The sequence below is a fragment of the Rhodnius prolixus genome, unplaced genomic scaffold (genome assembly GCF_049639745.1).
Source record: "Rhodnius prolixus isolate KJV_2025 unplaced genomic scaffold, Rpr scaffold_5, whole genome shotgun sequence".
Lineage (NCBI taxonomy): Eukaryota > Metazoa > Arthropoda > Insecta > Hemiptera > Reduviidae > Rhodnius > Rhodnius prolixus.
In genome coordinates this window covers 42,212,815-42,240,206 of record NW_027411624.1, presented here as the reverse complement: position 1 = coordinate 42,240,206, position 27,392 = coordinate 42,212,815, and the positions used below count along the sequence as shown (strand labels likewise).

The following is a 27,392-nucleotide window of genomic DNA, read 5'->3' as shown; positions in this document are numbered from 1 at the left end:
ATCCACTACGGTTTATGAATGATTGCAGAATATGTTTTATTTCAATTATCAAGTGCCTAATTTTGATTTGATTGATGAATTTTATCGAAATAAATCATTTAAGTTCGAAATTACATTAGTTTTTGAAATGTAATTTTTTATTGCATAGGTTGATTCTTTATGAAATACCTACGGAGGAAAAAATAGTAAAAAAATTCTAAACTATTGTTTAATTAGAAAAAAATGGCATTAAAAATCCTAATGGCGGATCGAACTAGTGACCTGAGGGCGTGTCTACTGGCCAATAGAATCGTAGGTTGGTAGGGGGAAACCACACATATGTACACGCCCACCTACCTATTCTACGTTCCACCATTAGGACTTTTTACGCCTAAAAATCTTATCAAAAAGGTTCTCTAGAATTTTTTCACTATTTTTTCCGCCATAGGTATTTAATAAAGAATGGAATTATACAAAAATAATAATAAATTATTTTGAAGATTTATTTTACGTCACACCATCCACTACGGTTTATGAATGATTGCAGAATATGTTTTATTTCAATTATCAAGTGCCTAATTTTGATTTGATTGATGAATTTTATCGAAATAAATCATTTAAGTTCGAAATTACATTAGTTTTTGAAATGTAATTTTTTATTGCATAGGTTGATTCTTTATGAAATACCTACGGAGGAAAAAATAGTAAAAAAATTCTAAACTATTGTTTAATTAGAAAAAAATGGCATTAAAAATCCTAATGGCGGATCGAACTAGTGACCTGAGGGCGTGTCTACTGGCCAATAGAATCGTAGGTTGGTAGGGGGAAACCACACATATGTACACGCCCACCTACCTATTCTACGTTCCACCATTAGGACTTTTTACGCCTAAAAATCTTATCAAAAATGTTCCCTAGAATTTTTTCACTATTTTTTCCGCCATAGGTATTTAATAAAGAATGGAATTATACAAAAATAATAATAAATTATTTTGAAGATTTATTTTACGTCACACCATCCACTACGGTTTATGAATGATTGCAGAATATGTTTTATTTCAATTATCAAGTGCCTAATTTTGATTTGATTGATGAATTTTATCGAAATAAATCATTTAAGTTCGAAATTACATTAGTTTTTGAAATGTAATTTTTTATTGCATAGGTTGATTCTTTATGAAATACCTATGGAGGAAAAAATAGGAAAAAGGACGTGTAAATGTTCGTGCTGGATTTTCAGTTTTTCTTCTATTCAGCGTGGAAATATTTCTACGAAATAATCAATACAGAAAATTATAATACGATTGCAACTTCCTCCTCTTTACACTGCGATTAAGGAATAAAGTGAAAGTTGGTATTACTGACTACAGAGATCCGTACGTTTGTAAGGTACGTATGTATGTATGTGTGTGTGCCAGTTGCAAAGTTTTCTGTAGGATCGATAGTGAAGACAATGTCAAGGTCAACCATTCACTGAAAGAGCTGGAGAGAGAGAGAGAGTAGAGCTGGAGAGAGAAGAGAGAGCTATCGAGAGAATATTTCTCCTCCATTTAATCAGCAGCGGCAGGAACAGTAAAGCACAGCAGGCTTAATGTTCTCGCTCTTTTAGCCTCACTAAGGGCTTATCCCCACCACCGTTCCAAACACCCTTATTTCCCCCCACCATCCCCCAAATCTACATGCATGAACGGGCATGCCCTTGACCTGGATTCGCTTCTACTTTTGGTCTTATTTATATCATGGGTGTGGGTCTGTAAATCTGTATTTTATTTACTTTCTCATCCAATTCTCATGTGAATCACTCGCACGACTTCCCATTTTCTCTTACTCCATTCTAGTTAGCGGAAGTATTACAATCGTGTCGAACCTGCGAAGCTAATAAGTCTTGTGGTACTGGGTTCGATTCCCGGTCTCTAGGCCTTGGATTTTATTTAATGTTTAGTAAAAGAAATATACAGTAAAGTATGTTTGCTAGTCGCCTCCGTCCACGACACCTAATTGGTAGTTAAAATTAGGTTAAAACTGAAAAATTAGGCGATTACTTTATTTACAATCGTGTCGAATGTTTCGACTTAAAAAGAGTAAAAAAAAATCAATTATGCATTGTTGCTTACTATTATCTCCTCTTGTCTCGTAATACCAGAGCAACCATGATGTATACTAGCGAGAGTAACGCAACGTTTTCTACAGCTCCTATCGCAGGCTCTTTTCAGTCCAAAACGTTTCATTGGCGTAGGGGGGGTGTCCTTCAGGATCTGAGCGCATAAGTCCTGTCAAATTTAGGCTGCAAACATCCCAGGCAGAAAATTTAACTCTAAAAAAAAGCTAGTTTCCTGATACCCACTTCGTGACATCATGAAGCCGTCCTCCAAAAAAAAAAAAACCAACTCTGTCGCAACATCATATCCTGTTTGTTACTATTTAAATTGGCAACTTGTTTCAATGGGGGATTAATTTTGACTACCCAATTACAAAAAACATTTACGAACGAGAACAACAGAATGCCCCGGCTAAGACTGTTGCTATTTCTTGGTTGTTTATTTGGCAGGGAGCCCTTTTTTGTCCTTGGTCAGGAAACAAACATCTAATATTTTATATTTCTCTATTTATCACCATCTTGTTTACAGCCAGCATCATGGACCCGAATCTACGTCTTTTATAACTCTGTCTCATCCGTTTTCTTTAAATATCTTCTTCTTCTTTTATTTCTCTTTTGTTTTGGCAATTGTCTACTTCATTTAGAGAGTTCTCGGACAGTACAACCGGTTGTTTTTCATCTCTATCGCGTGCCTTTTTTTTATTTATTTTATTTTGTTTTTGTAGACCAATCGACCGAAAAAAAAAAACACTGAAAATGTTTGTCTTGAAGTGTTCTTTATTTCCTTCAACTGCTAAGAAACAGTTTCAAAAAAAAAAAAACAACAAAAAAACGGGAGAATTTCTCTTCTGTAAGAGTTAGTGAAGAACCTAGTAAAATACAGGATTTCCGTTTTGAGATTTTGACCCGGAAATATCCGCTTGGAGGTCTCCTGATTACGAAAAAAGTGATTTTTTTTTTTTCACATTGCGAGTGTTTCCGCTTTTGAAAACTTACTTTGTTGTGGCCCCCTGTAAATTGTCGTACGTATTTTTTTTTGTTTGAGATGTTGTCTAAATTGTTTTGCAACCTAGGATACCAGTAGGAAATGGTGAGCCCCTTGAAGAAGTATCTAAGTTGCTTACTCCTTATTCAAAAAGAAAAAAAGTTATCCTTGAAAAAAGTAAGGTTCACGTCTGTGTAGATCCTGTTTGACATTGAGAATCCCTTATTTGATGTGTTAAGGAAGGGGGAGAGGCTGTTGGCCCTCGAAATGGACTTCTGGAGAAGAAGTTGTGGTATATGCAGGGCTCCAGCGAATTCCCAACTCCGAAATTAGGAAGAAAGCCAAAGTCGGGAAGATCATTCCCAATACAATACGAGACCAAAAGACTAAAAAATTGTTATGGCCACCTAATGCGAATGGATGAAGATCGCTGGCCCAAGAGAATCCACAGTTTCACTCTACAAGGAAAGGAGAAAACGGGGAAGACCACAGGAATACGAGGAAGATCGTTGTCGAAAAAGTGGTAAAGTACCCGGGGGGGAAAAAGAGGGGATAGGACTCTATAATCATGTAGTTATAAATAACTTTTAGTCTAGTTTATTTTCAGTGATTGACCCATTTTTTTAAACCCCAATATCTCGAGATACAGCATCCAACTTTGTTTTTTTTCAAATATTTGAGCTCCTAAAAAAAATAATTTTTTTTTGGAAATCGGTTGGGCTTTTTAAAAGTTATGGTAATTTAAAATATGAAAAACAAATTTCAGTTTAATGTCAAAATTACCTTATTTTTTTAAAAAAAAGCTGTTCCAAACTGGGCACCATCAACGGATAGGCAAGCCAAAGCTCTGGACTCCTACGCTCTATTTATAGCAGCACTTATGGTGGCAAAGTCAAGACCTAGGGCAGAGGCTTGGAGTGGGTGGAGCATATAATTCTGGTCACCCTGTATAAAGACTAGAATTGGTAAAAAGCACTTTTTCGTTTTCAGGGGACTTTTTCAAAAACTATATGTCCTCTCCCCAGAAAATAAAATAAAAAAACAGAATTTGTATGTTATTTCTTTGCTTTGAGACAAAGCTTTTTGCATAAAGTTTGAATGCTTCCTGTAAATCATATAGGTTTTATTAAAACTGTTCCGGTAGGACAGTTGTATAAGGGTTGATCGTCAAAAAACTGCACGAAAAAGCGTAACGTTGAAAAACTCCCCAACTTTGACAATTTTTTTCTCTTTTTCTATAAAAGATAGAATTCTCGTATTTTCTTTAAAATATAGGGAAAATCTTCCTTTATAACTGTAATTTTTTTCGTAATAACATAGATTAATTAGTTTACGAGAAAAACGATGCCAAAAAAATGTGCAAAGACGACAATTTTCAAAAAATTGTTCTTGTTCTTGTTGTTACCTTTTTTTATTTTTGCAAACTACGTAGCGCCTAAATGCGCAAACCGATTTTCACGAATAAGGTTATCTGAAGAAAGCAACTCACAAATTATCGACTGATAATATATTCCCCCACTTGAAGCAGTAACAGAGTAGAAAGGGAAGAAAGGTTGGGAATAAAACTGTGCGTGAAAGATAAAAAAATGCGCTGTTTCATAAAGTGTGCAGATTGTACTTCGAGCAGCACATGCACTTTAGTGGGGGGGAGGAGAAGGTATTACTTCCGGTGTCCTCTTAGATTGAATGACGTTCACTGGAACAAATTGACGGGGCGATCACATTTTTTTTTTTTTTATTTCCCGTTATGAATAAGGATATATATATATATACGGGATCATGGTGGCATGTGAGTGGTGGTCCTATATATTATTTGCGTAAAAAAAATAGAGTAGTTCCGGTCGATGGAATTGGGGGGGGTGGAGAAAAAAAAGCGGAAGGGTATGAGCGAACGAAAATGTTTTATGCTGTTTTTAGGGTTACGCAGAGGTGGGGCTACCGGCTGTAGCCCCTTGCCAGACCCCCCGCACACGGGGGAACATACGCAGGCTTCACTTCGTAGTAGACCCCCCAGTTTTTTTTTTTTTTTGAAATTCTAGCGGCCACATGTCTTTTCATATCATGCCTTTTTTTATCAGGCCACCAGAATAGGCTAAAACATTTTTTTTTTTTGTGGAGGGGCGGACTTGGGGGGTTTGTGTGTGTGTGTGTGGGGGGGAGTTTTCTAGCGGTGGTTAGCTCCCTGGGAGTTCTAATAATATTTCATCTCTTCCAGTGTGTAGAGTTCTATTTCACTGGTTGTACCTTTATCTATGAACTCCTACACTTTTCTGCACCCTCCATGGGGAACTTGTCGATATACTCCCCCCCCCAAGGGGTAAAGGAGGGATTGAGCAGAGAGAGAGAGAGAGAGAGAGAGAAAAGCGTCCAACTTCCGCCTTCACCCTAGGACTAGGGACTACAACCGTCACACTTCACACAGACACAGACCTCCTCTTAACTCATACTATCCCCTGTGCGCGCGTTCAACCAAACGGCGTTCCCAAGGTTCCGGAAACCTTGCCCTGTTGGATATTTCCTACCTGTCAAATATTTTATACGGATCGTTTGCTAGATATGTTACTTTTTCCCCCATTTTTAGCGCAACATTTTTGCTCTCCTCCTTCTATCTTTTGTAAAGTGTGCACCTCATAAAGGTAGAAAGAAGATGTTGTATAAGGTTGGCTTTTCCTTCAAGACATAAATAAAATGGCTTTTCTCACTTTCAATTATCTTTAGACTTAGCTTTTATTCATGACGTATTCATTTTCTCTGTGTTGTAACAAAATATAAGTACACAGTTATCATGAGGAGTTTTCTTTTTTTCGTGATGAAGGTAAAGGGGGAAAAGTGAAAAGCAAATTAGTTTTTCTTTTTTTTTTTATCTAAAAACTAAGTTCGTTCTGTGCAAAATAATTTTCCTGGCATTTTCTTCTGAGCATATGTTAACCTCAATAATTAAGGCAACATGATCTCTCATTAGGCAACAACGCCAATAACAATAATTAAGGCAACTTGATCTCACTAGGAGTTCCCGAAGTTAACCAGGCAGCAATGTATGTCTCAGTCGCAGGTAAGATGTAAGTTACATGCCATTAAAAAAAACCGTAAAAGAATTAAAGAGTTCATAAGCGGAAATCAGTGAATGGCTTGAATGATTCGCCACTTCTGATTAAAGGATGACGCCCAACATCCTGTTCCAAATTCGCACGGATTTAAAGCCTTAATTCATCCGTTACGCATCCTTTGTTTAAGTGATCCGGAAAACCCAATTTAACCCAATTTTGAATAAATTCTCCAAGTTGTAGCCTGAAGCGTCATAGGATTAAAACAAGGTGCCGATAACAGTTTCCCCTTTTATTGGGTCGATTAATCCCCAAAGATAGAGCAAGGGGGAAAAAATGGCATGCAAATTTTTTGCATGAACAAGTAGCGTATCTTTCCCCTTGTTCATGCAGAGTGTTCCTTTTTTTAATATATATACATATACGTATACATAAAAAGAACATCATATAATCTAGCTTATCCAGCTATAGAAGAAATCCAATCGAGCGGAAACGTTCTAGAATATGTGGGTAAGCTTTTAGATTTTTCTCATGATGGCATAAAACAGGAAGTGATGTTTAGATCGTGTCCAATTATTGGAATTATGGTTTTTCTTTTTTAAAGGAAAACATATTTTGAAAATTGGGAAAATTGTTAAGTACGTGTGTTTATGTGTTCGTCGATGTTCAAAAACGAATATCGCTGCGTTTTCTTCTTTTTTTTTTTAACTTGGTCTTCTAACTGCATTCTTGTAGTTCTATAACATTTATACCGGAAATACACGATTAAAAGATACTTCTCAGAAAACAAAAACTTTTTCGTATTCAGAGTTCCTCGAAATGAATACTTCCGTTTTTTTTTTTACTTTTTTTTTGGCATTGGCTTTCGCCATACAGCCAGCATCGTCTGGGTCAAGGGTCGGCAACGTATTTTAAGCAGAGAGCCATTTCTTCTTAAATAATTTTAATAAATCTTACCAAGAGCCGCAAGGATGATGGTGTAAAAACCTTTGCCGATCATTTATAATCGCAAATTATTATTTTATGATAATCAATAACATTTAAATGTTTTATATATTTATTTTCACATATTGCTAAGTAAATAAACAAATAAATAATAACTAAACCTGTGTTTGAATGAAAATGGCGACAGTCCTTTATATTACATACTGTATTCTAATATAATTCTATTCAATTTCAAACCAAATCTCAATTTAAAATTCTTTTTGAAAAAATATCTTTACTTTAATAAATGGAATTTTCATTTATTTTAATAAAATTAAAATATACAATATATTTAGGACAGGCTGAAGAGCCACAAAATTTGGATAAAAGAGCCGCATGCGGCTCGCGAGCCGCGGGTTGCCGATCCCTGCTCTAGGTGCTTATCACTAGAATATCACTCACTCTCCATTCTTACTTATAAATACATTCGCTTCACACATTCATCCCTCTACTATATACAACTATTTACATAAACCTTACAACTAATGGATGGATCAGTACTCTATATTCCTGCCATCCTTATAGCTTAACCGAAATTAAAATCCTTCTGTAATCATTTTCTTCCATTCATTCTAATTCGGCTATGACTTTTAAATACATTCATATTTCATTGCTAGCTCTGCTATAGATTTAAGCACATAGATGTTGCTGGAGAATATTATGTCTTCGTGGCGAAATGGTGCATCTAAAAATACCTGTATAAGTCGTCAAACATTCGTTTCCTTTCTACTCACATAACGTGGATTTCCGTATTACTTCCGGTTAAAAATTACGATCGAAAAATGTGCACGATTTGCAATTTCTCCTTCCCTTTAGTAGTTTAAGTTTCCACGGGGGGGTAACCCTCGGAAAAGGGCCACTTTTCTTTAACTTTAAACTTTTTCATTTATTTTGAGACTTTTTCTCAAAGCCGGCTCATATGATTTTTACTTTTATTCTTGGTAGACTCATTACTTCCTGTTTAGCTCTATTCTTTTTTCTTTTTTTTTTTTTTAAGAAAAACATTTTTCCACAGGAAGTGGAGTTGAAGCTAAATTCTGTGGTTTTTACCACCACAATATTAATGATCACTGCGCAGGAAACCAGTTTGGAAAACAATTCTATGTTAACCGGAAATCCAAAGAAATTTTTGGAACTAAAAAAACAGGAAATACTGAGTAAAGAGGAAGTGACGAGTATAATATAGCAGAGTTTTTCTTTTCATTCCATTAACTTTTTTTCGCAAATCTTTTAGTTAGCAGCAGTAATGGAAGGAAATTTGGTGCGTAATCTGTGTTGTTTACAATGACATCATAGTGGAAATTATGATAAAAAGAAATTTGATAAATATTTCTAACAATAAGCAAAAAATTTGTCAACAAAAGGAAAAAGCAGATTTCATTCTAAAATAATGTTTTATAAGGGGAAAAAAATCTTTTGCCTTGAGATAAAGCAGAAGGGCGTCCTTAGTTCGAACAAGGACCGTCGTCGTTTTCGTCCTCCATATTATACTCTCTTTGGTCGTAAAGTTTTACTACCTCGGGAGAGCACTTCTTGCCAAGGCGATAACCTCCTTCTTATAATAAGAAGGAGCTCGCTTAGAATTGGCCGTCCTCCACTCTTATTTGCAGGGCCTCTACTAGAATATTAAACATCGGGAATGAATTAGAACCTTGAGTTTATCCTGATAATATGGAATATATCGTATATATATATATATATCAGGATAGTTCACAAGAATATGGGATAACAGCAGCGTTACCCCAGCACTCTTTGCAATCATTTCTTTAATCTATATACCTTGAGCATTTCATTTACTGTTATATTTGATCAATCAATATTCTTTGTAATGTGATATCTTAGCACCAATCGTTAATAACTTTTTAGGAAAGCGGAATTTCGAAAAAAAACATGAAGTAAATTATGTTTTTTTTTGGTCTAGTTTTCAAATTTTCCACCTCCGATGCTGTATCTTTAATTTTGGCGGAGTTACGGCCAAAAACCCAATTAAGGTTTCATAAGGACCACTGGTTTTGACAATGATTGTAAAAACTACATAAAAAAATTGTGAAAAAAGACGATGACCCCGCCGTTTCGATATCCCTAATATTAGTTGAGATATTTAAGATTCTTACCGTAATCATAGGTCAAGAAGTGTTGCATACGGGTTACATTAAAATGATGTGATGATTGCTTTTATTTAATGATACGAGTAAAACAAATTTATCCTGATTCACCCACAACCATTACATTACACTACACGTTTTAAAAATCTTCAATTATTATTATTATTGTTATTTGCGTCACAAATAACATTTTTCGCAGTCAGAGGACCTCCCAAAACGTGTATTTCTGGTGGAAAATTAATATTGAAAACCGATCACGAATAGATAAAACTGTAACTTTGATCTTAAATATCTCGACTAATATTAGGCATATCAAAACAGGGTTAACGTCATTTTTCACAATTTTTTATGTAGTTTTCATAATCATTGTCAAAATTAGTGGTCCTTATAAAATCCCAATCAGGTTTTTGGCCGTAACTCCGCTAAAAATGAAGATACAGCATCGGTTGGGTGGAAAATTTGAAAACTAGACCAAAAAAAACATATAGTTTACTTCGTGGGTTTTTCTCGAAATTCCGCTTTTCTAAAAAGTTATTAATGATTGATGCGTTTTAAAGGGATCACCCTGCATATTTTGTGAAGAGTCTAACAGACGGTCTATGGACCACGTGATGTAGATGTTAGAAATATACTTTGTAGAGGGCATTTCAATTTTTTTTTTTTTAAATAATAAAGCATCATTGATTGATTGATTGATTCACCAATTAGTCAAAAAAATCACTTATTCGAACTGGATGGACGTATATTTCCGGTAAAAAGCTAGAAATCTGTTAAATTTTGACACGATCGCCCAGTAAGCGGAAGTGAAACAAGAAAGAAAAAAAACTACGTTCTTATTTTTAGACGTTTGATTCTATTTTTGAAATGCATTTTGTTAAAAAAAAAGAACACTATTTTTAGAGAGAGAGAGAGAGAGAGAGAGAGAGAAAATTATAAAAGAGTTCAATGAACTTTGAACCAAGGACTGTTGCTTGCACCTACTTATATGACATTTGTCCGTCTGGTGGAAGGTTAGCTGAGAGAACATTTATTTCACCTGTCCAAGGAGAAGAAGGACAAAACTCGACTAAAGAAAACATCAGGATGGAGGTAGAGGTGGAAGACAGAACAAAACAAAAAGGTGTAAGAGGTTATACGGGAATCCTTTTGTTGTGCAGACAGTTTGCGCGCGTGTGCTTGTGTATGTGTGAGGAAGCTGAATGGGAGAAAGAGACAGAGAGGAGGTTAATATATTGGGAATATATTCCCAATAACTGTACGATACACAACTCAGAGTGAATCAGAATAGGTGAGTTATTGTATATGATTAGAGTGGCGGTGACACGATCGTCTAGTTCGTTGACCCTTGTATACAGGCCGAGACATACAGTGAGCTACTCCAGGTAAGACGAGAGATACACGCCGATAAACATGAAGATAGTAGCGACCAGGTAATATTATTAACCTCACTCCTCAATGATCAGTAAATCCCAGCCTGTGGATGCTGCACGCTGCATCTTACGCGGCCAATCTTCTTAATTAATTTTCTTTTTTTCATTTTAAGTAACAATTCATTGGAAAAAAATCAAATAAATTTTAGCCCAATTTCCACTCTGTTTTTCCACAAACACTATGGCAACAAACTGAATGGAAAAACTGGTACAACTTGCTCATCAAGTAGGCAGTTTTCCAAGCTCGCAATTTCCATAAATAGTTAACGTTAATTTCCCAGATACTAAAATTAAAACTTTATTCCTTTAACCAGTTAAGCGCGGAATTTAGTTCTTAAAAAAACCCCCCACAGTGTGCGGAATTAAAATCAGACAATGGACAATGTATACAAGTCGAACGTAGCAGGGCAAAAACAACCAAAAGTTAACAATAGTCGCACTGCAAGGGACTTTTTCTGCAATCTCTCTCTCTGGGGGCTTGAGATTACCAGAGAGCATTCTGTGCTCATTCAAAAATCTAGGCACCGCTTCTTCACGTATGCATTGCTCCTAGTTAACTAGGGACGCCCAGAGCTTTGCACAAAGAAGAAAACAGCTTTTTGAATTCTGTGCAAAATGAAATCATGCTCGTACTGTGAGGTCTGAATCTCTATCTAAAAGGTAAAAACGGGCATTGCACAAGGGTTGAGAGCTTCTATTTGTGTGCGTAATTCCCCAATCTCTAATGGGGGAGACCAACCACTCATCATTTGCCTGACTCCCACCGCAGTTCTATTGGTAAGATAAAGGAAACATCCCACCCAAATAATATTCTTATTGTACTTTATTAAAATTTCGAGTTTTTGTAGTTAATGGCAATTTTATATTTTTCACAACCAGTATACACGTCGAACGCACCGTAACAGAGATTTGGTTGTGACGTGTATACTCGTCAAACGTGCTTAACTGGTTAAAAGTTGAAAACATTTTTGAGGAAATTAGTAATTAGTCCTATTTCCGTTGAAGGAACAGCAAATTTAAGGGAAGCCCACTCATTCCTCATCCAGAATTTCATCCTTGGTCGAATTTTTTATGATACAATATTATAAGGTGTAAATTAGATTTAAAATTAAGTTCTTTGAATTTCTTGGGATTAGATTAGATTAAATTAGGGCGGCCTCAAGGCCTGCGCCACCGCGACCCCTATGGATCTATTGTGGCTCCCCTCACTCTAAAGCTCACCCTCCAGACCCGTCCGTTTAATCAGACTCTTAATTCTGGAGAGCTGCTCCTGGGTAAAGCTCTCAGGCCTTGGTTTTTCCTCCCCGAGAAGTAACACCCTTAGCAAGGACAAGCCCCTCACACTGACACAACACATGTAGTGCCCGTTTCCTTCTCCTCCTCTTCCTGACAGAACCCTGCCAGGCCCATGCACAGGCATGTGTTTTCTGAGCCTGCAAAAGGGCCAGTTTAATAGAACTACAATCATCCTTATAGCCCCACGCGGCCTTGACGGATTAATTCTGCGGTCAGCCTCGGTGAATAGCCTCTGATGAACTCCTTCGCCTGGTCTCTGCCAAGTGGTGGCAAGCCACCACTCTTGAGACCTACTCTGCACCCATAAATTAATGGCCGCAGACTTAACACATTTCGAAACCCCAAAGTAGGGCTCCGGACTCAACGAAGTGGCAGATTTATTGGCCCGGGAAGGCTCTGCGGGACACTTCGTTCCCAAATTAAGTTCTTTGAATTTCGTGGGATAATGAATTGTTTAAAATGTTAGATGTGACACAAAGAGAACTTTACTCAAGAATGTATGCAAAAAAGTCTACGCAAGGGACACATCACGGCCTTTACAATATGTTATTAAATAAATCAATAGATTATATCGCTCACTTAAAATATACAAACAAAATTGGTGAAGCGAACTTACAAAAGTTTGCGGGAAAACCTATATACTTTGCGGTATGGATAATAATATCCTTAAAAGTAAATCTATTAATAGAAATTTGGAAAAACATTTTCATCTAAGTCCTTTTTTTAAATCTCTTCTTTAGATGAATTAACAATTTCTACTTTTTATAATTAGTCTCAATATTTTTTTTTTGAGTCACTGGACCTCAAAACACGTGATTCCCACGTGAAGAGGACAAAATATTCACGTGGAGTTACTTTTTCTTCCCTCCAGCGGGACTTTAAAAAAAAAAAGAGAGGAAAGAAATCGGCATAAATTGTACAACCTGTTACGGCAATAATTAAATAGCAAACCATAAATTGCGCTTAGTTTTGCATGCGCATGCGCATTGAACTGTGACGTAAGCCGGTGAAGGGAGAATCGAGTATGTATCAAGATGGGAGAAGGTGGCCCAAGATTTACAATCACATTGAGTGGCTAAAAAGGACTAACAATGTAACCAATACATTATATTGTGAGCAGATTGACTAAGTAATGTTTTATTATTACTGGTCCAGAGCTGTTCATGGAGAAATGGTTGCTCATGAATTGTAGATATTGGCAAAGCAGTATATAGTGGTTGGTTATTGCTTGTCTAGTTTATCACTCACAGGACAGGTGAGCGTAGTGGTCTGTTGCGTGGGTTACTTTTTCAGTATAAAAAGGAAAAAGGAAATCCTCTCTACCTTTTACCATCATTTAATATTCCTTCCGGTTTAAATCAAATAAGAAGGGCCTTCCGCTATTCTCATTACTTTATTGTGCATATCGCCACTTTACTATATAATGTAATTAATTTCTTTTTAGAAGCGGAAATGACGTAAGAATTCATACAGATTTCCGTGCTAGGATTTCCGTTTTTTTTTTGTTTTTTGTTTTTTTACAAGAAATGCACGATTTGTGAAGTCCCAAAAGTTAGATCAGATTGGGCTCTAGAATGCTTTTGGTCCAAGATTATGGTACTGCACAAGCTGCATCATCACCCTTCCCAACAATACCATCTCTTACTCTATCTCTCTCGATGTGCTTTTAAATGTAATGATTTTTTTGGGGGAATATTGAGGTGTGCTCAATATATTCACAAACACAAATTATGTTTCTTCAAATACCAACGTTTCGGGTAAATATATATTACCTTCACTTCAGGGTATTGCCAAATTTGTGGAGTTTAATGTTAAGGCTACATCATCATAACTGTTGAACATTAAACTCCACAAATTTGGCAATACCCTGAAGTGAAGGTAATATATATTTACCCGAAACGTTTTTTCTTTTTTTTATTTGGCATTGGCTTCCGCCATACAGCCAGCATCGTCTAGGTGCTTATCACTAGAATATCACTCTCTCTCCATTCTTACTTATAAATACATTCGCTTCACACATTCATCATTCTACTATATACAACTATTTACATAAACTACTACTAATGGATGGATCAGTACTCTATATTCCTGCCATCCTTCTACGAGCTTAACCAAAATTAAAATCACGTAATCCTTCTCTAAGCATTTTCTTCCATTCATTCTAATTCGGCTATAGCTTTTAAATACATTCATATTTCATTGCTAGCTCTGCTATCGACTTAAGCACATAAATGTTGGTGGAGAATATAATGTCTTCGTAGCGAAATGGTGCATCTAAATACCTGTATATATCGTCAAACATTCGTTTCCTTTCTACCACATAACTTGGACATATCATTATTACATGTTTGAAATCCTCCTCCTCATTGCAATCTACGCAAAGAGGAGAGGACCTTCTGTTGATCCTGTGTAGATACGATCCGCACACCGCGTGGTTCGCTCTCAGCCTGCTTATTGTCGTAACAACCCATTTATTAGTGACAGTTCCCTTAAACCATGGTTGTCTAGGTAACTGATCTGCCATAGTTTTATAGAATCTACCTTTATCACCATTATTGTAATCTGTCTGCCATTTTTGTAGTGCTGCTTTTGCAATTATACCCTTGATATCGGTGTGTGGTAATTTATAATTAGCCATTTCCCCACTATTAGGTGGCTTCCTTTGCAAGTGTATCAACAATTTCATTCTCTTTTATACCACAATGACCCCTTACCCACAAAAAAATTAATGCAGACTCCCTTCTCTTTAAAAATGGCAATAGTTTCTACAATCTCTGCGATAATGTGATTCATTCCTGTAGACTGGTTGTGTATATGTGATAATTTACACAACGCACTCTGGTTGCTGTCACTAATAATGGTATATTTTTTCTCCGACAACGAATAAATATACTTTAAAGCCGTTAAAATAGCAATTAGCTCCGCTGTATAGATGGACGCCTCATCTTCTAATTTAATTATCGTAAAATAGTTCCGAACCGGATCATACACAGCACTTCCGACTTTATTATTGATTTTGGACCCATCTGTAAATAAACGATATGAGCCCGAAACGTTGGTATTTGAAGTAACATAATTTGTGTTTGTGAATATATTCGACCGCACCTCAATATTCCCTAAAATCATCAGTTAATACGGTGGCCATTCGTACTGTTTTTGGCAGGACAGTACTGTTTTTTAAGACGCTGTCCTTTTTTTTTTTTTAGCATAAATGTCCTGTTTTTTATTTATTTGTCCTGTTTTTCAATGAAATTTAAATTCTACTCAAATTTAATTTTTGAATGTAAAAATATAGTATAAATGTATAATAATTAAGTTCGCAAATAATCGTTTAGAAAAATATTTTCTGTGTACATTAACTTTAGACGAACCTTTAGAGTAAAACACAACCTGTTTTACCCGATAGAGTAGACTAGTCGACTAGTGTAAACATCGATCGCTAAACGTTACAAGAGTTACTATTTACATTTTGTTACTAATTAATAAGTGTATAGTTCAAGCAGACGCTCAGTTTCGGCTGAATATGGGCCATATTATATTATATATTATATCGGTTTTGTAATAACCGATCTCGAGTTAATAAACGTATTAATATTTTTTATAGATTTTTTTTGCTCCTTGTCCTGTTTTTTGATACAAAAATAATGGTCACCGCATCAATTAACAACATTTAAATGTAATGTACAGACTCGATCAATGTACAGACAAATCGATTAGCGGGCAGTGCCATTTTTTTGAATCGATTTTGTATTTTTATTGAACGTGTTCTTAAAAAAAAAAAAAAAAAAAAAAATTGTTTCACGCAGATTGCAGTAAGAGAAAGTCGTCTGATTGTTAGAACACGATCTAGGGCGGGGTAACTCAGGGACTACTAAACATTGTATCCATGAAAAATCGATATAGAAGACCAGAATCGATCACTAATTTCCTCCAAATATTAGCAATAATTGACCTTTAAAGACTGTTATAGAAGTATGGATTAGATATACATCATTTAGAGAGTTTAAACGCGGGTCCGATGACCTCTAAACCACTATTAACACACTAATATAGAACATGTGTATACAAGTACGACAAACATAAACCAATTTAAACAAGTTTAAACAGAGTTTAGATAATGTTTAATGTATTTGGTAGTTTAGTTCATGCCGTAGGCTAAATAGACATGATGGACTCTACAAAATTGGGCTGCTCGTATGTTTGTGTGTATACTCAGTAGTTTTGTTACAGGCTTTCGTGATTTGTTATGGTCGAAATTGAGTTTAAATCGACTAGGATAAACTTATCGTTCCCCATCCCTCTTCAAATACTCTTTGAGTTTACTGTCTACTAGGCGCCACTTTAGCCGAGCGGTTATTGGCTAGACCCGCATAGCTATGATGTATTGTTGGTTTAGTGGGTTCGATTCCCCTGATCCATGCCTTGGATTTTATTTAATGGTTAATATGAGAAATTTACAGCGAAGTATGTTAGGCGGTTATAGGCTAGACCCGCAATGCTAAGATGTATTGTTGGTTTAGTGGATTCGATTCCCCCGGTCTAGGCCTTGGATTTTATTTAATGGTTAATATGAGAAATTTACAGTAAAGTATGTTAGGCGGTTATAGGCTAGACCCGCAATGCTAAGATGTATTGTTGGTTTAGTGGGTTCGATTCCCGGTCTAGAGGCCGTGTATTTTATTTCATGATTAATATGAGAATTTTATAGTGAAGTATGTTTGCTATTTGCCTCCGTCCACGACACCTAATTGGTAGCTGGACGTAGAGCCCGACTGAAAAAATAGGCAATTACTTTACTTTACCCTCACTAATATTCTAAAGATCTGAACAGGATGTCCATGGATGTCACAAATGGAGTGGGAAAGTTAAGTTAGCAACGACCAGATACTGGTGAAACACACGGCCATTCCCAGTTGTGCACTTCCAGATTAAGGGAATGAACGTCAAATAGTCCCTGATCTTCAATACAATCCTCCAGTAACCAGACACTTTTCTAAATCAAGAATTTGTGGTAACCAACGAGTTAAAGGAGGAAAATCCTAGAAGGAGGTGAGAAGCCACAATTAGGGATAGCCATTTTCCTGGCACCAAAGAATACCACTTCCCATAAAGCTGCAACAATGTAGGAGAAACCTTGGACCAATTGGGAGGCCAACAAATCTCGGAAAAGATCCCACATACCCCTCACCATACCTCCTCTAACCCACTAGTAACCAAGCATATGCTTCCTGCGGGAGTTCAAAACGTGCTCCCAAGACTGTCTCGGACATCAATGGAGGTACGTACACCTGTGTTACCACGGAGATTCAAATCTCAATAAAGGTTACCTCTACGCCCCATCTATTCTTCGCATGTATTATTATTTTAAATAGATTTACAAGGAAATATATTCTATTTATACTGGGGTTATATATCATATTATACAATATCTTAACGATTTTATTATTATACTAGACTTAGCTACTGTTTTGTTTCATTGTTCTAGAGTAAAGAGGCGACGAATGCTATTGTGTATGGCACACACAATAGATATTTTAATTAAAGTATTCTGCCCATTGAAATAATAATACACGATGGAAAAATTACGCAATTTTCTAGCTAGCAGCATTACTAGGTTCTCCATTTTCCCAGGATGGGCTATGACCTGGCTCCAAGTCGTACTAAACTCTTACATTAACTATACTCTCCAAGCGTGTCTAGCTTTTGCTCACTCTCTCCAGGTAGTATTTACCTGAATTTTTGTTTAGTTTTTGTTTTTTTGTTTTACAAAAAAAAGAAGTGGAATTATTTATTTACTAAAAAAAGCTACATAAAAATTCATTAATTAAAAAGCATCGCAAAAGCTTTTTGTAAAGAAATTTAAAGCACATCTTTGGACCTATTCACTCTCCTTAAAGTAGAAAAACCGTCTGTCATAAGAGCATCTAGCGACTATCAAACATACTTTACTATAAATTTCTCATATTAACCATTAAATAAAATGCAAGGCCTAGAGACAGGGGAATCGAACCCACTAAACCAGCAATACATCTAAGCTTTGCGGGTCTAGCCAATAACCGCCTAACATACCTTACTATAAATTTCTCATATTAACCATTAAATAAAATCCAAGGCCTAAGACCGGGAATCGAACCCGCTAAACCAACAATACATCTCAGCTTTGCGGGTCTAGCCTAGACCGCCTAGCATACCTTACTATAAATTTCTCATATTAACCATTAAATAAAATCCAAGGCCTAAGACCGGGAATCGAACCCGCTAAACCAACAATACATCTCAGCTTTGCGGGTCTAGCCTAGACCGCCTAGCATACTTTACTATAAATTTCTCATATTAACCATTAAATAAAATCCAAGGCCTAAGACCGGGAATTGAACCCACTAAACCAACAATACATCTTAGCTTTGCAGGTCTATTCTCTTAACCACCCGGCTACCGTGGCGCCTTAAAGTTATCAGTATTTTCAACTGAAACAATGGCGCTATCTACATGAAATTCTGCCAAACAAGGATTCTTGATTGCTTTAAGATATCATATTTTTTTTTTTTCTTTTTGTGACCTATCTTCATCGTTAATCGTACGATTTTTGTACTACTCGTATTTTTTTTTGGTTCTACGATTTTTTTGAGCGTTATGGCGTGGAGGTTTTAGGAGAGTATTTTTGTTTTATAATTTCCATGTCATTCTCATGTTTTGACACTTCTCTCTCTCTCTCTCTCTCTCTCTCTCTCTGTCTGTTTTATTCTAAATGTAAGAAGAGATGAGCATATCACTCCTCATTTTATTTTTCTTAATTGGTTGAATGTCAAGTATAGAAGGAAGTATTTATTGGGAAGGTTTCTGTTTATGCTTCTAAAAAATAAACGTCCTGAATATTTATTTAATCGGTTTATTAGGAAGGCCCAATTAGATTTAAAAAATACCAGAACTGCTAATTTCAAATTTTATATTTCTCCATATCGAACAGTTACCTATAAAAATTCATTTCTTGTGCAATCTTCTCTTTTCTGGAATTCTTTACCTCTTACATTAATTCATAAAAGTACAATAGCTTCATTTAAAAATGCATTGTATGATTTCTTAATGCGGTCCTTCATAGTAGACGCTTCTCATTAGAGAATTTATTATTTAGTTTTATATCTATAAATTAAGTGCATTTCAATGTAATTTTTGTTATAATAATTTTACTTTTATATTATAGAGAACTTATTGTAATTAATTTTGTAATTTAAATTTTGTTTGTTGTCCTTAAGGGATATTGTCCCAGGACAAAATAAAAGTTTCTTTCTTTCTTTCTTTCTTTCTCACCAAATCTTACGACGTCTGTCCAAGATACGTGACTATAAAGTTTGCAGTTAACTTTATATCATCAGTTAGGTGAGGTCTTGTTTTTCTTCGAGTATATTGTTTTTCTTTGAGACATTGTGTGCGGTGAAAATAGTGTAGCAAATAGAAAAAGATTAGTTCTCAACCAATCGCCTGGAGGGGGGGAGATGAAAAACACTGATGAGATTTCCATGTTTTCTAGAATTTCCTTCGCACTAGCTGTTCTTTAAAATAGTAAAGCTAGAACTATTACGTATTGTACAAGCCCATTATTTTGTTTTCTGATTTGTTTTTTGGTTAAATTGCCCACAAAGAATAGATTTTAGTTACAAAGACTGCAATAATCAACTTAAAACATAACTATATTTAGTTTGGCTGTTGCCGTTATTAAATAGATTATTATGTGGAAGGCAGAAATCCCTACAGAAGAACTAGGCTGTAAATCTAGGACAGAAAGAAAGAAGAGTAAGGAGATGCCAGGAGAGTATATTGTTATCCCAGCCCCTGGGCTTTCTCTTTGTCGGCTTCCCTAGGAAAAACTAAGAAAAAGAGGGTCCCCGAAAGCACGGCGGATAAATCACAGTAAGTTTTATTTATTGTTTATTTACGCAGGATTCGAAGGGTTCGAAAAGGAAGAAGGAAACTCCTGGAAAATCCCCGTACTCTCTCTCCTCAGAGAAAAGAGGAGTTTTTCTATGAATTACTTTTAGTGTGATTTAATGTCTGTTTTCTTTTGCAGCTATTTTTCGGGTTGTCTGGCTGTTAGTATGTATATATTTCCCGGCACATCCTCATACCACCCCGCCGCCAATACAACCCCATTTTCTTTTTGTCCTCTTTTCAGATTTCCTTTTCTTCTAGTTATCCTGGAAATGTGATGGCAAGCTAATAGGAAGTCAACTAGTTTTTTATTTTCTTTCTTCCGCGCCTGAGATATTTATTGGATGAAACTAAGAAGCATGGCGAGATAGTGGCTGATGTAACAGCTGAATTAGTGGATAGAAGGGATAAGCAAACTTCTAACATCTTGTGAAATTTGGTATGGTTGCAAGAATAAGGAAAAAAACAAAGAAAAAATATAGAACTTTTACTAAAAATTAGCCTCACTTTAGATTCGCTTAAAATTTGATTAAAAGACCATTAATGGGTAACGAGGTGTCCCATTTTAAGAAGAATGTATGGCCCTATTCTGGAAAGGGGACAGATGGAGGATAAGGACCAGTATAGGAAAGTCAGAGATCTTTTTGCTGATCAGGACCTAGTTGGCCTTATCAAACACTTAGGTCACTTGGAACGAATGAGGGAGCAAAGAATAGCCAAGAAACTCTTTCTTGGACATCCAGGAAGGGCTAAAAGCTGAGGGAGGTCCCGGGTGAGATGGCTGGACAGTGTTTTGGAGTGGGATTTAAGAGATTTGGGCTTGAGAAGATGGAGAAGAGCGGCCCAAGAGAGAGAGAGAGAGAGAGAGAGAGAGACGAATGACACAAGATTATTGAGGTGGCCAAGGTTCTTCATGGACTGTAGTGCCAATGACGAAGAAGAAGAAGAAGAGATGTCCCCAGGGCCCAAGTCTATCAATTTCCATGAAAGGAATGTCAACCAAAAGAACTCGTTTAAGAGATTTACACTTCTGGTTCGCTTTTAAGCTATATACTTATCTAGCTTTATCATAGTTTAAAAACCGCAAAGTGGTGATAAAATGATACTTTAGATTGACTTTACTACAAATTTCTCATATTAACCATTAAATAAAATCCAAGGCTTCTAGACCGGGAATCGAACCCACTAACCAACAATACATCTTAGCATTGCGGGTCTAGCCTATAACCGCCTAACTTACTTTACTATAAATTTCTCATATTAACTATTAAATAAAATCCAAGGCTTCTAGACCGGGAATCGAACCCACTAACCAACAATACATCTAAGCATTGCGGGTCTAGCCTATAACCGCCTAACGTACTTTACTATAAATTTCTCATATTAACCATTAAATAAAATCCAAAGCCTAAGACCGGGGAATCGAACCCACTAAACCAACAATACATCTTAGCTTTGCGGGTAGATTGATTGGGTACCCAGTGCGCTAACCACTGAGCTAAAATTCGTTTTAGGGCAGTTTTAGGGTTCAAGGTTACTGTTAGGCTTCTCTGTAAGGTTACATATCAGTGTAATGTTACGTTTTACGTACTATACTAATAATGATAAGAGGGCATAATAACCCATTAGTTCATTGCCCAAAAAAAACAAAAAAAAAATAATGGTAAGAACTAAATTGGGCTCAATTTTTTGGAATTTGGAATCTTGTAGATATTAGTGAGAGAAATACTTACTAATTTTTTTTTTTAAAAAAAAGTAAAATGAAATAAAAAATAAAGCTTCGTATATTTTCTATGTGTACAGACATAGTTATCGTGTAGGAGGAGATATGTGTATATGTGTGTGAGCGTGTGTGTGTGTGTGTGTGTGTTCGTGTCTGTAAGTATAAGCATGTCTATACATGCATGAGATGTATATATGTGAGTGACGTAGAGGGGAGGTACCATACTGCTTAATATTTATTTAGTAAGATCGTTGATCCCAAATGTCAACGGTCGTTAGAGGTCTCTTCAAGGCAGTATAAAACACTTGAACCTTCAGGACTCGTGTGGCTGGGTGTTTGAGAAAGAGTATATATAAATCCAGAGCTAGAAATTTTCGCTTACATTTCCTTGATGTCGTTTACGAAAAAGTCTTTATAAAATTTCTTCTTCCGGTCACCGATTTGTTCCAAATTCGAAATTTTGGTTCCAAATTCCATTTAATTAATGTTTAATAGATAGTAACAGCTGAAATGGCCCTAAAGAGAGGAAGGTCAACCATCATTTTCATTCAAAAGGGGCCCTTAATCGAATTTTCCGGGAGTAGGAAAATGCTTCAAATAATAGTTTTAGAACTATTTATGTAAACCAACAAGTTTGCCAAGAAAATCATGGATACTATTTTTTTTTTAAAAAAAGTCAAAAGAAAGGACGAAAATTCGATCCTACAAAGTAATACTTCCGGTTAGGTTAGTAGAAAGTTTATTAAATTTAAAAGTTAAAGATGTTGCAAGTTTCCGTTTTTAAGTCAAGCCACACCCCCATAAAAAAAAACCGGTCGCACAAAATGTCTTCCATCTAAAATACCATTTAGTATAAAGTACATTCTTACGTCATACATTATATATGAATGTTAAATGTGATGCTATTATACCAAGACTGTACCCGTCACAGATAAGACCCCTCCTCTCGTACGTACAGACCAATTTGTATGGAAAATCTCATCTTCTTTAGAAACTCAAAATGGGCACTTCTAGTCGATTCTTGATATCGAAAATTTAACACACAAGAGAAAAGTTAAAAATATCGATTCCCCCCCCCCCAAGCGAAGTGAATGAAGACAAAATGGAGAAAATATTAACTTCCGCTTTCTAAACTCTGAACAACGGGAAAATTATGAGCCCCTCTCCATTTTGTGAACTAAATATGACAAAACTTTAAAAATCTACTAAAATTATTAGCCGACAAGGTATACCTTTTAAATAGTAAATACCTGCAGGTAGAATGTTAACCTGTTATTTAGAAGCAACACTGTTTTCATTTCAGGTTCATTAATAATGAAAATAGACGTAAAATAGATTTCCGTTGTAAAATACTGTAAAACAACATCTTGTCTCAAAGAAGTTTAATTACGTAAATAATTGTGGTAAACGGAAGTCATGTGAACGCTTCTCGTATCGATGTACTATCAGACAAAGGCGCCACGTTGGCCGAGCGGTTAAGAGACTAGACCCGTAATGCTAAGATGTATTGTTGGTTTAGTGGGTTCAATTCCCCTGTTCAATGCCTTGGATTTTATTTAATGGTTAATAAAAGAAATTTACAGTAAAGTATGTTAGGCGGTTATAGGCTAGACCCGCAATGCTAAGATGCATTGTTGGTTTAGTGGGTTCCATTCCCCTGTTCAATGCCTTGGATTTTATTTAATGGTTAATATGAGTAATTTACTGAAAAGTATGCTAGGCGGTTATATGCTAGACCCGCAATGCTAAGATGTATTGTTGGTTTAGTGGGTTCAATTCCCCTAGTCTAGGCCTTGAATTTTATTTAATGGTTAATAATGAGAAATTTACAGTGAAGTATGTTTGATAGTCGCCTACGTCCACGACACCTAATTTGGTATTTGGGCGTTAAGCCCGCCTGAAAAAATAGGCAATTACTTTACTTTACTAACCAGAAAATTTACTGAAGATCAGCAAGACATAAATTCGGGTAATCACCCATAGAGAGCATACAATTTATCTTCCTGTAACCCGCCTTAAGCTCCCTTGTCTTTATTCCCAAAATAAATAAATAAATACATATATTTCCCTAGATATATTTTGTACATTCTCTCTAATTATATAAGCTCTTGGTGGTTAAAATTTTGTGTATGAATGATAAATGGATGCTCCCGAGGGCAACACTAGAATTATGGATTAAGCTTCAACATATGGGACCAGGAGAACATGGGCAGCCAGGAGCTTTCATCTTAATTACCCTTAATATTCTAAGGATATTAATGTACGTACGTACGTTACATTGTGTTACATAGATAGACATACTTGATTTTGTGTGCGTGTAAAACGTTGATAAATATAGGCTATTTAAAATCAAGGTATTATGAGGTAAGTTATGACGTCAAGGTTCCATATTGTAACTGAGGTACCATATTTTAAGTTGAGATAATAATATTTGAAGTATGTGGGTGATTTTAGGTAAGTATTATGGGGCTACTTCTATATTTTGGGGAATTATTTATTTATTTTCTTAAATTTGAACAATATTATTACTGATTTCAGAAGAATTAATACATAATATTATTAGAGTAAGATTTTGCGGATTCTATCAAAATTCTAGATTTACAGAAAGATTATGTTCGGAAAAATGGTGAATAAATCTTTGTGTGGTATATTATACACTATAGTATACACTAAAGTATACACTATAGTATACAGTATAGTATACTCTACTGTACTCAGTACAGTATACTATACTGTATACTATACACTACACTATACACTGTACTATACACTATACTATACACTATACTATACACTATACTATACACTATACTATACACTATACTATACACTATACTATACACTATACTATACACTATACTATACACTATACTATACACTATACTATACACTATACTATACACTATACTATACACTATACTATACACTATACTATACACTATACTATACACTATACTATACACTATACTATACACTATACTATACACTATACTATACACTATACTATACACTATACTATACACTATACTATATACTATACACTATACTATATACTATACACTATACTCGCAGTATACCCATAGAAAGGCATTAGAATAAAAGATATGACCACATACAAGAAACTAAGATTAAGAGCAACGACTGATAACTGGGACAGACATCACAGCATTTAGGGGAAAGACATCACAAGAGAGAATTATGCACCAAAAAAGAAAAGGATAGGGATAATCTTAGTGAAAAACAGGCAGGAGGTGGATGTGGCCCAGGGGATACCTGTGTCAAGAACAGAGCCTCCTAGGTACAGGGCTGAGAAGAAGTATTTTTTCCAGAATAAGGCGAGCTAGGAAGGGCATTTGAGTACTCTAGAAAGTCTGCCTAGTACTAGGGCAGACCAAGAGGACCTCTCTTGGGCGGGTAGGGATGTTTAGGATTTTCTGGAGTGGTTATTCCAAACTGCTGTTTACCCACTTCTTTTTCCAGAACAGATTAGTCTCAGATGGAGAGCCTGGATTTAATGTGGATGGAAACATTACTCTATAAAAAAAACCCTCTACTTTTTTGAGGGCTGTCCTAGAATAGTTAGGGAGTCGTAATAGTGCAGAAAAGTGTTTGTGTTAATCCAGAGGATAAGGATGTTACTTCTCGGCGAGAAAAAAACCAAGGCCTGTGAGCTTTACCCAAGAGTCGCTCTCCAGCATCAAGAGTCTGGATCAAAAGGACGGGTCTGGAGGGTGAGCTTTAAAGTGAGTGAAGCCACAATAGATCCAAAGGGGTCTACGCAGTGGTGTAGGCCTTGAAGCCACCCTAGCCGCACCATCTATCTATCTAACTAATCCGGAGGATGGTGATCTCCATGATGGTCAGTCAGTCTGAAGAATCTGATGAGTTGATTCATCATGGAGAGGATGGTGTGGAACCAGGTCATAACAAACAATGTTAGAACGCTAGTATAAAGCCACCAGTTTTGTCGTGAAGCCAGGACTTCATCACAGCCCTAAAGCCCGCATGACTTTATAACAGCCTTACAATAAGCTCAGGTGGATTCAGAGCCGAGGTAAAGCTTTATTTAACAAGCTTGTGATCTAGAAGTCAGGTTACAACCAGCGTTGAACCCACGAATTACGTGACATTTAATCATTAGTATACGTACGTAACTTCTCACACAAAAACTGTCCAAATTTAGGCATCAAAACCAATAAGCTAATAATAATTAAACTTTATGTAATTTTTGTTATGACTTCCGCTGGTGGTAGGTGGCGCTAGCGGCGGAAGTTATGATTAGAAGAGTACTTAAATTTGGAAATTTTATCCCGATCATTCCCTTTTTTATTTTTTATAGCATTCAGGGAATGTTTGTAACAATAATAATAATAATAATGAAAATAATAAAATCCCTATATGGACGAGTACAGAGTTCATATCCTCTGTCTAAAAAAAAGAACCAGAAAGCGACTCTAAAAACAGCACGCCCATCACCGGGGACCGGTACCGGACGCTTTCATTTAAAACACGGTGTGCATATTAACGAGTGTCGCTGGAGCAGAACTGGAACGGTTTCCAAAGCTTTCTCCTGGCGACCCTCGCCATTGTACAGACTGGAGGAGAGAGAGAGAGCCTGTACCATTGGATCTCTATGGAAGCTGGCTATTCAAATCTTCTCTCCACCCACCCACACACAACGCTCTGCCTATTCCGCTTTACAGCAGCCGGCCCTGATCTCTTGGACATCTAAAAGAGAAAAACACTTTTTAAATTATGCAAATAATGTTTTGTACAATTTAAATTTAAATTATTATTAACAATTTTTAACCATGAATACTGAATTAATTGTGAAACTATTTGCAAAATATCTTTTGGAATATTTAAAGAAATGAACTTAACTTTCAAAATTGTACCGCTTAGGCCAGCGTTTCCCAACCTTTTTTTGGCTCGCGTACCACTTAGTAGTACTCGTACATCATGCTAGATTGTATCACTTCGTAAAAATGATTGTATTTCGTGAAATTTGTTTTTCCGATTGTTTATTTTATTATTATCTTTATTTGTATAGAGATACAAAGGAGTTCCAAATTCATGTTCACTTTATAAACTTTATTAAAAAGTGTAAGAGCTGATCGTCGCTTTAATGTTACGTAGGGGAGCCCTAACCCTATCACCCTACCAAATTTTATCAAAATCGGGCCAAGATTTACAGAGTAATTAGCAATAATAATTTTGGAGGGGGCCTTACATAAAGGGGGCTAACTCCTCTCCCATTCGATGTACAGCGTCGAGACCCCCAAAAGGCACATCTACATAAAATTCCGAATCGAATGACACCTCATTCATGAAAATCGGTTCGCGCGTTTAGGCGCTACGTTGTTATCAAAAAAGGTAACAACAACAACAAGAAGAACAAGAACAATTTTTGAAAATGCCGTTTTTGCTCATTTTCAGCATCTTTTTTCTCAAAATCTATCAAATCTAGGTTGTTGCAAAAAAATTACATCTATAAAGGAGGATTTGCCCTTTATTTTAAAGAAAATTTGGGAATTTTATCTTTTATAGAAAAAGAGAAAAAAAATTGTCAAAGTTGGGTGTTTTTTAACGTTACGCTTTTTCGTGCAGTTTTTGATGATCAACCCTTATACAACTGTCCTACCGGACAGTTTTAATAAAGGGTAAGATATTAATTTTAAGTTTTTTTAAATAATTAAAAATTGTGTTCATATTTTTCTCTTCAAAATTATTAATTAATTTACAAAGTTCTTCTTTAGGATTATTATATTTGTGCCCAAATCTTCTAAATTAATTTCTTCAACTACCTCTGTAAGTACCAATTA

At 35.9% G+C, this 27,392-nt stretch overlaps 1 protein-coding gene across 3 annotated transcripts in view; it reads left to right on the top strand.

Moving 5' to 3' along the window:
* Positions 1 to 27,392, top strand: part of LOC141458368 (uncharacterized) — a 486,109-nt gene that overhangs the window by 110,649 nt on the left and 348,068 nt on the right. Inside the window, exon 5 of one of the 3 annotated variants that reach the window (XM_074136248.1) lies at positions 19,662 to 19,704. The exons of the other annotated variants lie outside the window; for them this stretch is intronic. Coding sequence (XP_073992349.1) covers positions 19,662 to 19,689 — 28 coding nt within the window. The 3' untranslated portion in view covers positions 19,690 to 19,704. Of the gene's footprint in view, positions 1 to 19,661; positions 19,705 to 27,392 lie in introns of those variants that run through there. 3 annotated transcript variants of the gene reach the window in all.